The sequence below is a fragment of the Syngnathoides biaculeatus genome, chromosome 16 (assembly GCF_019802595.1).
Source record: "Syngnathoides biaculeatus isolate LvHL_M chromosome 16, ASM1980259v1, whole genome shotgun sequence".
Lineage (NCBI taxonomy): Eukaryota > Metazoa > Chordata > Actinopteri > Syngnathiformes > Syngnathidae > Syngnathoides > Syngnathoides biaculeatus.
Genome location: NC_084655.1, coordinates 5476664 through 5489514, shown reverse-complemented (window position 1 = coordinate 5489514; position 12851 = coordinate 5476664). Strand labels below are relative to the sequence as shown.

The 12851-nt window shown below is 41.6% G+C and overlaps 1 protein-coding gene and 1 non-coding gene across 6 annotated transcripts in view; both read right to left on the bottom strand.

Annotated features, from left to right (window-relative positions):
* tecpr1b (tectonin beta-propeller repeat containing 1b) overlaps positions 1–12851 on the bottom strand; it is a 67384-nt gene that overhangs the window by 4048 nt on the left and 50485 nt on the right. For all 5 annotated transcript variants that reach the window (XM_061845599.1, XM_061845597.1, XM_061845601.1 and 2 more), the window contains exons 19-25: positions 11545–11624; positions 9660–9716; positions 9407–9581; positions 8992–9127; positions 3123–3215; positions 2922–3028; positions 2713–2832 (exon numbers count right to left, since the gene is read on the bottom strand). In XM_061845599.1, the coding sequence (XP_061701583.1) occupies positions 2713–2832; positions 2922–3028; positions 3123–3215; positions 8992–9127; positions 9407–9581; positions 9660–9716; positions 11545–11624 (768 nt within the window). The remainder of the gene's footprint in view (positions 1–2712; positions 2833–2921; positions 3029–3122; positions 3216–8991; positions 9128–9406; positions 9582–9659; positions 9717–11544; positions 11625–12851) is intronic.
* trnai-gau (transfer RNA isoleucine (anticodon GAU)) lies at positions 6902–6974 on the bottom strand. The gene has a single exon. It is a non-coding gene; the product is annotated as a tRNA-Ile (tRNA).

Here is a 12851-nt window from a genome sequence, read left to right as displayed (position 1 = left end):
GAAGCATTATTCTTTGTTTTACATTTAGTTTCAGTGAATTGCCTCGCCTGAATATAGGGTTAAGTTTTAAAGGTATCAGCAAGCGAAAATCAGATTACTTTGACAGTAAACAAACTGGGCACAGGAATAAACAGCTTGATGTGAGCACTTGGCCTCTTTTTGAAAAATTGTTCACTGCCTGCCGTCAACTCATGTCTCGAAGAATATTTCGTTGATGTTGCTCATACAGTGAAGAAAATAAGTATTTGAACACCCTGCTATATTGCAAGTTCTCCCACTTGGAAATCATGGAGGGGTCTGAAATGTTCATTGTAGCTGCATGTCCATTGTGAGAGAGATCATCTAAAGAAAAACCCAGAAATCACAATGTATGATTTTTTTTTAATGATTTATGTGATACAGCTGCAAATAAGTATGTGAACACCTGTCAATCAGCTAGAATTCTGACCCTCAAAGACCTGTTAGTCTCCTATTAAAAGTCCACCTCCACTCAATGTATTATCCTGAATCAAATGCACATGTGAGGTCGTTCCCTTTTTAAAGACACCTGTCCAACCCATACAATCAGTAAGACCCAAACTTCTAGCCAAGACCAAAGAGCTGTCCAAAGATACCAGAGACAAAATTGTATAATTCCACACAGCTGGAAAGGGCAACGAAATTGCCAGGCAGGTTGGTGAAAAAAGGTCCAATGTTGGAGCAATCATTAGAAAATGCAAGAAGGTAAGAATGATGATCTCAATCGGAGTGGAGCCCCATGCAAGATATCAACTCGTGGGGCCTCAATGATCCTTAGAAAGATATGCTTCTTAAGGAGCCGCTCCTTGGTTTTCCTGGCTGTGTGCTTCAGGTCATTGTCATGTTAAAAGACCCAACCAACTGAGAGAAAGAGGTTGTTTCCCCAAAATCTCACAATACATGACCGCAGTCATCCCCTCGTCAATACAGTGCAGTTGTCCTGTCCCATGTGCAGAAAAACACCGCCAAAGCATGATGCTACCACCCCCATGCTTTACAGTAGGGATAGTGTTGTTGGGATGGAACTCATCATTGGTCTTCCTCCAAACACGCCTTCCCCCATGATTCCTCTGTATCACCCAAATGGCAAACTGAAAATGGGCCTTCACATGTGCTGGTTTAAGCAGGGGAACCTTCCGTGCCATGCATGATTTCAAACCATGACGTCTTAGTGTATTACCAACAGTCACCTTGGAAACGGTGGTCCCAGCTCTTTTCAGGTCATTGACCAAGTCCTGTCGTGTAGTCTTTGGCTGATTCCTCACCTTCCTAAGGATCATTTGAGACCCCACGAGGTGATATCTTGCATGGGGCTCCATTCCAATTGAGAATGACCGTCATGTTTACCTTCTTCCATTTTCTAATGATTGCTCCAACAGTGGACCTTTTTTCACCAAGCTGGTCGGGAATTTCTCCGTAGCCTTTTCCAGCCGTGTTGAGTTGTACAATTTTGTCTCTGGTGTCTTTGGTTTTGTCCATGTTGGAAGTTTGAGTCTTACTGATTGTATTTGGTGGACAGGTGTCTTTATGCAACTAACTCCCTCCCACTGGTGCATCTGATTCAGGATAATACATGGAGTGGCGGTGGACTTTTAAAGGCAGACTAACAGGTTTTTCTGGGTCTGAATTCTAGCTGATAGACAGGTCTTCAAATACTTATTTGCACCTATATCACACAAATCGTTAAAAAAAAAAAAAAAACATACATTGTGATTTCTGAATTTTTCTTTTTAGATTATCTCTCTCACAATGGACATGCACCTACAATGAACATTTCAGACCCCTCCAAGATTTCCAAGTGGAAGAAGCAATATAGCAGGGTGTTCAAATACTTATTTTCTTCACTTTAAGTCAAGGTGGGACTATATACTGAAATGATTTGTTCTCAGGGTTGTGTCAGGAAGGGCATCCGGTGTAAAAATTGTGCCAAACAAATATGAGCGTTTCTTCTGAGATGACACACTGTGGCGACCCCTAGAAGCTGAAACTTACTATACTCACAAATTTACTGACTCTGGTAAACAAACAAAATATTCAGTCTATTCCCAAATAGATCTTTTTTTTCTGTATACAGGCAAGTTTGAATTTGAGTTCTCATTTAGTGTAGTACCACATTGTGTCACAACACTGAGGTCTATAGAAAGCGATACAGAGTAATTAAATACAGGTCCTTAACTAAGCTATAGTAGTAACCATTCCCACAGAGCAGAAAGAATATATAAAAGTGAGACGTTGCATTGTTGCTCGTGTGGATTAAAGTAGCAGTTGTTTGAAGACTTCTAGAACATCTACACTAATTTCCGTTAGCCCGTCTAAAGGCTTCTTTATACTCCCTGAGGCGGTGACGGCACTTACGTCACGACAGCTATCCCATGTTTGCCTTCTTACTCGAGCGCAAGGCCACGGGCGTCGTTTTGAAAATGTACTGGCGATTTCTTCCAAGGCGTGTGCGTCGCTATGGCTGGTATTGGCTAGGACGCCACAGGTTGGAGTTTCCTCTGCATTTTATGGCCAATTGCGGTAGCCGTGTTGTATTTACCTCCCTGTCACTATAGATTGCTGGCATATCTAGATAGACATTAGTTCTAGTTAAACAACTTTCAGAACAATTAAGTGGAATGAAATCCTTTCCCACAGCACGCTTGATAATCTCTCAGGGCACATTGCTTTGGAATCAGTGATGTCATGACTCACCCCTATACCGTAGTCCCACGATTGACCTTTAGGCTGCATGGGTCCAATCCCCAGCCTGTGACAAACAGCCCCAGGAGTCTCCGCTGGGAAACCCACCATTCCGTCCGCTATCATCCACACCTAAAAAAAATTAAATTCTGCTTAAAATGAAGCATACATGTAAGTAAGGAAGTACTTACGCTAAGGTTGATCAGTGGAGTGATACTGGCCTGGTCTAAAGGTCCAACCGAGACTTTGGTGACGTTGTTGGAGACAAGCTCCCAAGCGGAGCCTTGAGGGTAGCTCGGAGTCAGACCCTGTCTGTACCACAGGTTACCTGGGTTCACCCACCAGGAGAGGACTTGTCGCCATTTTTGTTTTTCAAAGGCTTGAAATACAAATCGATTGAAGTTCATCTTACTACTACTCACTGTTTTCATCCACTGCAAATACAGACGTCCGGCCCACAGATAATTGTCTCAAGGTCTGCCGTGAGGGCGCGGGGATGTGGTACCAGCATTCTCCTGTAGCGGACCCACCATTAGTAACAATTAATAACGACAACTACTGATGCAGCAATGTTGAGAAGGTAATCATAATATTGATGTATTTTTATTTTGAGAGAAAAAAGGATAAGAAGTATTGTTTTATTTTACAATTTAATTTATTTTTGGATAGCGCATTGAGACGCAGCCTTTCATTTTCGAAGAGCACCAACACAGACAGACAATAATATAAAACATACATTGCAACAATACACAAAACAGAATTATTGCTCTACTACAACCCCCACAACCAAAAGGGCCTATCACCGGCTCAAATAAAAACTATATAGAAATAATTATGACCACACGGCAACAATGCTACATTAGGAGCAAGAGAATGCCAAAACAAAACTGGAAGTCAAGTAATAAAATAAGACAAAAACATGAACAGCTTATTCATAAGTGAAAAAAATACATTTGATTTAAAGACTTTTAAGAAGCGGTCTTTTAGCATTATTTCATTATTGTTATTATTATTATTATTTGCATTTACTAACACCCTCAAGTAAAGCTCTATCCCTAAAATTAATATAAAACTTAGGTGAGTGTGACAGACAATATTTGTACCAAATACCATGACATAATAGTATGAGATAACACTTTTGATCAAGGAAAAAAAAAAATACTTGTGCGAAAATCAAGTTGTAATTTTACATGAAAAAGGTAATTTTACATGAATGAATAAGGAGCGCTTAATTAATAGTACACAAAAAACGAGGATAAAAATGAATAATAATAATGAGGAATAGATTTCTTTCTATAGTTGTAATAGTACTTGACTTCCACCCCCCATCAAGATTAAAGTTATAAACTCATAAGTAAAAAAAAAAATAAAGTTGTTTCATGAATGAGAAATATCTAATTTTACCTGATTGAAAATTACTTAATTGTCATACAAATAGTTAAAATAAAGCTCAGAATTTAACAAGAAAAAAACTCATCACAGAATTTTTCTTCTTGATGTTACTGTCCAGGCAGAGGCGCTTAAAGGGTTACCTTATTTCTTTACAGCCTCATTTATCATGTTTTGATAAAAGTAATTATCTTTGTTAAAAAAAAGGGGTGGTGTAGAATCCATCCATCCATCCATATTCTGAGCCGCTTATCCACACAAGGGTTGCAGGCAATGTTCCCTCTAAGATGCCCAACTGCGCATTTGCGCACCTGTCGCACACTCTCAGCGCAGAGGGAAACAGATCCAGCGCAGTGAACTCCAGCCTGACTTTTTTTTTTTTTTTTTTTTTTTTATATAAACACGGCAGCACACTGCCTCTCACAAAGAGCTCCTTTCTCGGGCACACCAGGCCAAACACTCTATTTGCTAGTTTACCTGACACCGCCCCCCTCCATTTTAAAGGGATACACTCATAATTACAAACTCCCTAAGAGGGGTTGCATCAGGAAGGGCATCCGGCGTGAAAACTGTGCCAAAACAAATATGAGCGTTCATCTGAGATGTCACGCAGTGGGTCCCCTAACGGAACAAGCCGAAAGAAACTTAGCTTTACACTCGTAATTACAAACACTGGGGTATATAAATAATAGAAGAAAAAGTGGTGAAAATGGACAAGATCTTCTCTTTTTTGAGTGAGAAAGTAGAAAGTGCAGGATGAGATGGTGTGTAATGGTAAAATTCCACTTTGGCAAAGCCTGATTGAGGATGAAAGCACAAACGATAAATTGCCCAAAAAGCTAATTATGTATTTTAAATATAGGAGGCAACATAACATTAACTTTAAAACTGTTTTGGAGCATCATTCAGCTTTCAACATGCAATGTGAAAGATATTCAGCAAGCAATAATTCAGTTTTACACCAAGAAAAACAGACGGGCATATCAATGTGGGTTTAAAAAAAAAAAAAAAAAAAAAAAACAAAGTTGGAAGCGACATTTCAAATTTATAGTTAGTTGGTTTGGTATGTATTTGTATTGTAATGTATTTTTTTGTTTGTTGACATCTTTCAGTGTAAATTTGAAAAAAAATTGTTCTTAAAAATGTTATGATGGGAATGTAATCTGAACCTTTTAATGAGCCATGTAACTTCAATGGATGACACTGATTGACCAAAGTGCATACGTCGGATGTTGCTCACAGTGGTCAAAGGGAGCCTTCACGGCCTTAGTGTGTTTGCTCAGACACGTAAAAAAATAGAGGGAACATTGGTTGCAGGAGTGCTGGAGCTTATCCCAAATATCATCGGGTAGGAGGCGCAGTACACCCTGAACTGGTAGCCAGCCAATCGCAGTGCACAGAGACAAACAATAATCGCAAGTCTCCAATGAATGCATGTTTTTGGGATACGGGAGGAAACCGGAGTCCCCGGAGAAAATGCACGCAGGCAAGGGTGGGACATGGAAACCACTGGCAGGGCCAGGATTTGAACCCCAGTCCTCAGAACTGTGAGGCCAACGCTTGACCTAGTTGCACCACCGTGCCCAGAATCAAATCATGATATTTCAAATAATTTAAATGAAAATCAATTAAGTCAAAAGTAAACTTCAAAAGTAAACTGAGTTACAAGCTTGGTCACAGAACAAATGAAATGTAAGGTACCACTGAATTATTATAATGTGACAAAACTAAGGTTGCAGAAGATTATTTTAAACATTTTTGTTTTCTTCTACATCAGCACAAGCCCCAGAATCACACCACAATGCAGACACGGCCCACACCTTAACCCCAGCAGTTGCGAGGAAGATCCTCCAAAGGATCAACCCCAGGAAGGCCGCAACTCCTGAAAACATCAATGTTAAACACTGAAAGACTGACCAGCTAGCAAAGGTGGTAACAGACTTTTTTTAACATCTCGCTCCAACTACAGTCTGTCCCTGCTTGCTTAAAAACAGACTGTCTCCATCATTCCTGTACTCAAGCGCTCCACAGTACCAGGACTGAATGACTAACAGGCAGTAGCACTCACTCAGGTTTTTGCCACAAATCAAACAAGCTATAAACGCACTGTGGACCCCCACCAGGACGAACTGCGTCATGATTGATGCCATTTTATCAGTGGTCCACACAGTCCTGAACCACCTGGAGCCACATGTACAAAGGTGATTATGCCCAAAAACATGGCGGTGTATGCTCTTAATCCACTGCAAAGTTCAGATGTATCAAGAGTGAAATGAACGAGGAAATGTGTAGTGTGTCACGCCAACTTCATGACTGGCGTACACACATTTCTATAGATTTTGGTGTGATAGAGGTGATGCTGGGAAACCTATAATAAAATCTGAGATATTTGAACACTCAGCACTGATGAGAAATGAATCCCTAATATTTGATTTTGACAAAGTCACACATGCAAAGGTCCAGAATTCACTTGTTAACCAGTGTATTTAATTAATCACTGATATTGGTAAGGGCACATTCATTGATCAAGACTATTTACGCTGCTGATTGCCCTCACAATCATTTCCAGCACATACACTGAAAAGTGTGTCCTCAACTGTGTATTAAAATAGGGTAATCAAAAAAAAAAGTCAACATTTTTGATACCCTCTATGCTGGTGTGCTTCTATTTTAATTAGAGTAAGTAAGTAAGTTTCTTTCGGCTTGTCCCTTTCGGGGTCGCCACAGCGTGTCATCTCAGATGAACGCACATATGTTTGGCACAATTTTTACGCCGGATGCCCTTCCTGACGCAACCCTTCTCAGGGAGTGGAGGCCCCAGTGGGATACGAACCCACAACCCCTGGTTTATCAAACCAGTGCTCTAACCACTGAGCTACGGGGCCTCTGTGCTTCTATTTTATTTATTTATTTATTTTTTGCTTCTATTTTAATTAATGTGATTTATTAGAAATACCATACAACATTCATCTCATAGGGATGAGTGTAGGTTACTCCATGAACACATTTGTGCAAAGATATAAAAACATTATATTAACCTAGTGGGGTAACCAGAGTCAGCCAAATGAGAGTAGTGTCACCCATGATTGCAATGACTCTCCGTGAACGGCGTGCAGGCCTCGGCGCAGATTCCTTTCGCTGTTTCAGACACATTTTGGCAGTGGGCAGCTGTCATCCGCTTCACATCCACCTTTAATGTCTGACCACTTTTTTTTGGTTCAGCATATGTGCCCTGTTGTGACATGCTGTCCCATTTACTTCTCTTTCGCTTGTTAACACTGGAGGACAGCGTGCCAAAGAGGATTTTCTTGGGCGGCACCACTTTTGAGTATCTTCATTTTCAGAAAAAAAAAATATTACCTTGCTAATTTTCTCATTTTCTGATCATGCAGAGATTGGGATCTCAGTTGGAGGGTTTAAGTATAATTTGCATATTTAAGTATGAGCCTGGTCAGGGAGGGGTCAATTCTACATTAAGTGGGATCCACGGAGGAATTCTGGTTGGAATCAGCCGCACTGGATACTTTTGTGCAAAAATGTTTTGGATATTAACGTACACCATGTTTCAGTTGGAAATCGACAAGTCTTTGTACATATGACCCCAGGAAGAGCAAAAAAAATCCTACAGTCTGCTCTTCCTTGATTTCACCTACCGTTTTAACCCGTTAGAGAAACTGTAAATTCTAGGGTTGAGTCAATCACTGCAGGATTGGATTCTGATTTCCTCACCAACAGACCACAGACTGTCAGGATCCACAACACCCTCTCCTCCTCTATCACACTCAGCACTGGCTCTCCCCAGGGGCATGTCTTAAGCCATCTCCTGCTAATACGAGTGCTCAGCAAAATTCTCTTGCGATCATATAGTGAAGTTTGCAAATGACACAGCAGTAGTGGGACGCATCACAGAGGAGTCAGAGTAAACAGACAAGGCAGAACATATGAATGGTGTAAAGCTAATCTTTGCATCACTAAAAAAAAAAAAAAAAATGGAAATGGTGGTGGACTTTGGGAGGGACAGATGGGACCCACCCAGACCCCATTGCACATCTAATGGGAAGCAGTGGAAGTGGCCCTCCAGCTCCAAGTACCTTGGGGGCCTCCTTTCCGAAGACCTCACCTGGAACCGAAACATTTCCAGTCTGCTCTAGACGCCACACCAGCATCTTTACTTTCTCTGGATGTGCCGGACTAGAGAGCCACGTCTTGAGGAACTCCTACAGATGAGATGTGTGGTGGAGATTGTCCTCAGCACCAGCATGCAGAGGGAGGCACTGTAAAGGCTGGTCAGAAGATAATGGAAGGCAGCCTCACCACCACTTCAGACATCTTGACCAGCAGGTCCAAAAAGAGGGCTCACTGCATTGTCAACCGAAACCAACTCAACTCAACCCATCCTGCACCCTCTGGGAGGAAGATACAGAGCTTCTAATGCAAGACCACCAGCCTGAGGAACAGCTTCTTTCCAAAGGGTGTTAGACTGATAACTTGAGCTCTGTAGCACCAGAATCAGCACCCGCCCCCATGCCCCCTCCCACCCCTGCCCATAGCTATTCATTCCAAAATTATCATATTTTCAAGTACAAAGAATGATGGAAATATGTGCAATTAAAGCCTCTGACATTTATGTTTTTGCTGCATCCAAATCGTTGCTGCATTTGCACACATTCACAACTGCAAGAGTATTTTTAGCTTTTATTTTATCTTTTCTGAATATATTTGTTTTCACATGTCTTGCGACCTATTGGGCTAATCTGAGACCTTGATGTCTAATACAGTGTTATCTTGTGTAAAAGTACGCTTGTATGACAAACATCCTTATGAACATAAATTTCTGCGGAAAGTTGATGTGAGAACAGTATTATTCAAACACTTACAACCTTTACAATTTTTCAGGTTTACCTGCAGGGTTCTGCGTGGACACGGAACCCCTGTAGAAGACAGCTCCATCCTTGGCGATGGCCCACACCTGACTGGCCCCGCCTATGGAGATGGACTTGAAGGGCTGGTCTGTGCCCACATGAAGCCATGAGCTGCCCTGGAACAAGTCAAAAGCCTCAATTAAAAAAAAGACTATATAGAGAGCATTAACCTGAATATTCGCAGATTAACCTATTCAGAATTTTGGGGAGGTGGGACTTGTTTTTTTAATTTTTTTGAAAAACTCACCAATTTGCTGTTTTGTGTTCAGGCCAAACCAAAGTAAGCATGACTTTAGTGCCATTTTGGTGGCAGAGAACAAAGTAAGTTGGCGAGTGTCAAGTAGTCCTTTGCTGCAATCTTGTGGCAATGCTAAACACACACTTTCAACTCTCACCGCTGGGTTTTGTGGGGTTACGCCTAACCGACACAGCACGTCCCCCTTGTCACTGAGGGCCCACAGGGGGACCTGCTCAAAGCTGCTGTGGGCCAGGCATGGCATCAGAGAGATGTCACTGAGAGGGATCGGCCAGACCGGCTGCCACGGAGCTCTCTGTGTGATTTTACACTTCCTGGACACACACATGACATCACTGTGTGTAATTGAATCTGTAAATCACCAACGTGTCCATGGAGCTGGGAAGTGGTACCTTGTCCAACGTCTTCGCCGAACAAAATCTTTCAGGGTTTTGTGGCCATGGAACGTTCTACAAGAAACAAAGCCATTTAAATCTATTCTCTTGTCTGGTCTTTTCAAATTACACTTGGCAATGTAAAGCATTCTGTTGATTTTCCCATTTATTGTGTATGTGGTATTGTTGGTAGGGGGTGCATGAACACCATATCCAACCTCAGCTAGTTTAGAAGCCATCTGACATAACAATGCGACATTGAATATAAAAATGGGCTATTTGGAAATAGCAGTGCAGTTTCATCAGAAGGCACCTCCAATAGTACAGGTGCTGGAGGAGCGACTTCTGAGTACTATTTTGGCAGAGTTATAGTGTTACATGGATGGTGGACCCTCCATAAGCAGTCACCTTATCGTGGTGGAGGGGTTTGTCTGTCCCAAATAGTTTTTTCCACTCTTCAGAAAAGTAAACTGGAAGGTTTAAATGCTCCCAACTTTAGAAACTATTATTTAGCTATTCAATTAAAATCCCTCCTGCCATCCCCTCTTGGAAGCACCTTAACGTGCTGGGGAGGTTTGTGTGTTCCAATGATCCTAGAAGGTAAGTTGGCAGAGGTTTCACACCCCTGTTAGGGTTACCCGTGACAAACGGGTATATGGTGGGAACCTCATTTGCTTTGTGTGACAATTCAGTTTTGAACTTCTTGATGCAACTGAGGTTTATTGACAATGGCTGTTCCTGCTTTCCATTTCTTGGCCATTGAAGGGCAGTGTGAAACACGAGGAAATATAGACTAGCAGTAACAAAAAAAAATAATGTAGAAGTCACGAAAGAATTATGAAATATTCATTTTTCACAGAATTTGAATCATATGTGTTACACAGGATTGTTATATTGCTTTTTGTATTTTAGTTGCAGCATTTGTGGACCAACATTTATTATTTTGAAAGAGAAGTGCCAGGAGTTTGATGCTAATTTTTGTTATTTCATGAATGGGATAACTCATTCATTAACTTTGAGTTAGTGAGAACCATGGCCTCAGATTTGGGGGTTCTGATTTTCATCCTAGCCGGTTCACACTTAACGACGAACCACTCGAGTGAGAGTTGGAAATCACGGCTTGATAAAACCAACAGAACCACATCATCTGTAAAAAGCAGAGACGCAATTCTGAGGCCACCTAAACGGACCCCACAACGCCTCAAGTGCACTGTGAAGTTCTTTCCATAACAGTCATGAACAGAATTGGTGACAAAGGGCAGGCTTGGCAGAGTCCAACGACGGTTTGAGCGCTCCCAGTACTGGAAGGTCTCCTTCATGTTAATGCGCATAGAATTTTTTTAATTTTTGTACTTTTTCTACATCCGTGCCAGACTGAAACTTCCCCATCCATGTTTCTTCCGCGTGTTCATTTTCGTTCCGCGTGCATTTCGCTATGGACGTCACACAAAGCTGAACACAGCGAATGAAAGACTACAGAAACAAATGCGAACGTATTGTTTATTTATCAACTGGAGCGCACGTTACAGCACTGAACAAGAATCAACAGAATTGTTCGGGTGATAGGACACTTACTTTCACTATCCCAAATGTGCCTTAATGACTGAGCCCGAACAATCCTCTGTTGATGACAATGATGATGTCAACGTCAAATGTGAGTGACTGTAGATCTATTATTTTTCCTCATCATAAGTATTTATGGAGTTATGCTTTGTCTGGTTGCTCACGTAGGACCCGTTTGCCATGAGTGACCCTACAAGGGGTACAAAGCAATCTGAGGATAGCAGCAAATCTCTGGCTCTACACCTTAATCAACATCTGTGATTTTATCTTCCGGTAATCTGGCAGATTTGCAAACTAATGGGATGTACTTCCTGAGACTGATGCAGTAAGTGCTACATACACAGGAAAGTCAGCAGCATACTGCCATCCATCCTTGTCTGTCCCTCCAGGAACACTGTGGTCCAAAGCCCACTCTGACACCTGGAAAACAAGGAAGTCGTGTAACTATTGTACTACAGATGACTTGGTCAACATTTTCCAAGCAAAAAATGTCACAATTTCAATGGCAAATACAGTGGTACCTTGACGTACGAGACAACATTACATACAAGTTTTCCAAGATATGACCCGAGATCGGGACAATCTTTTGTTTTGTGAGCCAGGATTTTACATACACACGACGACTGCTAGATAGCGCCATGATCGTGAAGATGCTGAAGCACACATGTTCCGCTCAGCTTTTTGAGCTTCATGCGGTTTTCCCATGTGTGCACCTCAGCTCGGTAGCATCTCTGTGCAGATCTGCTCGCATTTGGTATTTTGGATTTAGTAAAAGTGAATTTTCAACCATTTGCCAACATGCGGCCCAAGAAAGCAATAGCTAAGGAATGGGGAAATTCACTTTGACAGTGTGTGTGTTTCTTTCGGCTTGTCCCTTTCGGGGTCGCCACAGCGTGTCATCTCAGATGAACGCATATATATGTTTGGCACAATTTTTACGCCGGATGCCCTTCCTGACGCAACCCTTCTCAGGGAGTGGAGGCCCCAGTGGGATACGAACCCACAACCTCTGTGCTCTAACCACTGAGCTACGGGGCCTCCTCAAAGCAAGCAATAGCTAAGGAATGGGGAAATTCACTTTGACAGTCATGGGACGAATTAAACTCGTATCCCAAGGCCCCACTATCTTTTTTTTGGCCAAACCTCAGAGGTCTATAGACAATTTCACATACACAAGCCACTTGAAGTGAGGCAGTTTATAGGGCTAAATCCAAACTATCCCAAAGACCATTGAATAAAATGGGCACTTGTTGCTGGTATAAATTATAGCTCTTAATTTTAACAGCACCACAAGCCAATGAAACAACTGATCACTAGTTGCTATGCAGAAGTCATCCGGTTAAATCCTAGTGCATAGGTCAGTAAAAGAAAACTGGCCACTTGCTATGAGGCAGACAACCCAACATTTACTTAATCATAATCTTCCCATTGACTAATGGGGGGAGAAAAAAAAAAAAACAAAAACATTCACTTGTTGCTAGGCAGAGTTTACAAAGTTCGATTATAATTTCTGTAAACCAATGAAAAACATTGTGACTTGTTGCTAGGACTCAATTATAATGTTCTGATTGAATCAATATTAAATTGTTAAAGAGTTCAAAATCATGACTTCCCAATAGGGTGAAAAATACCTACCAAACCGAGACA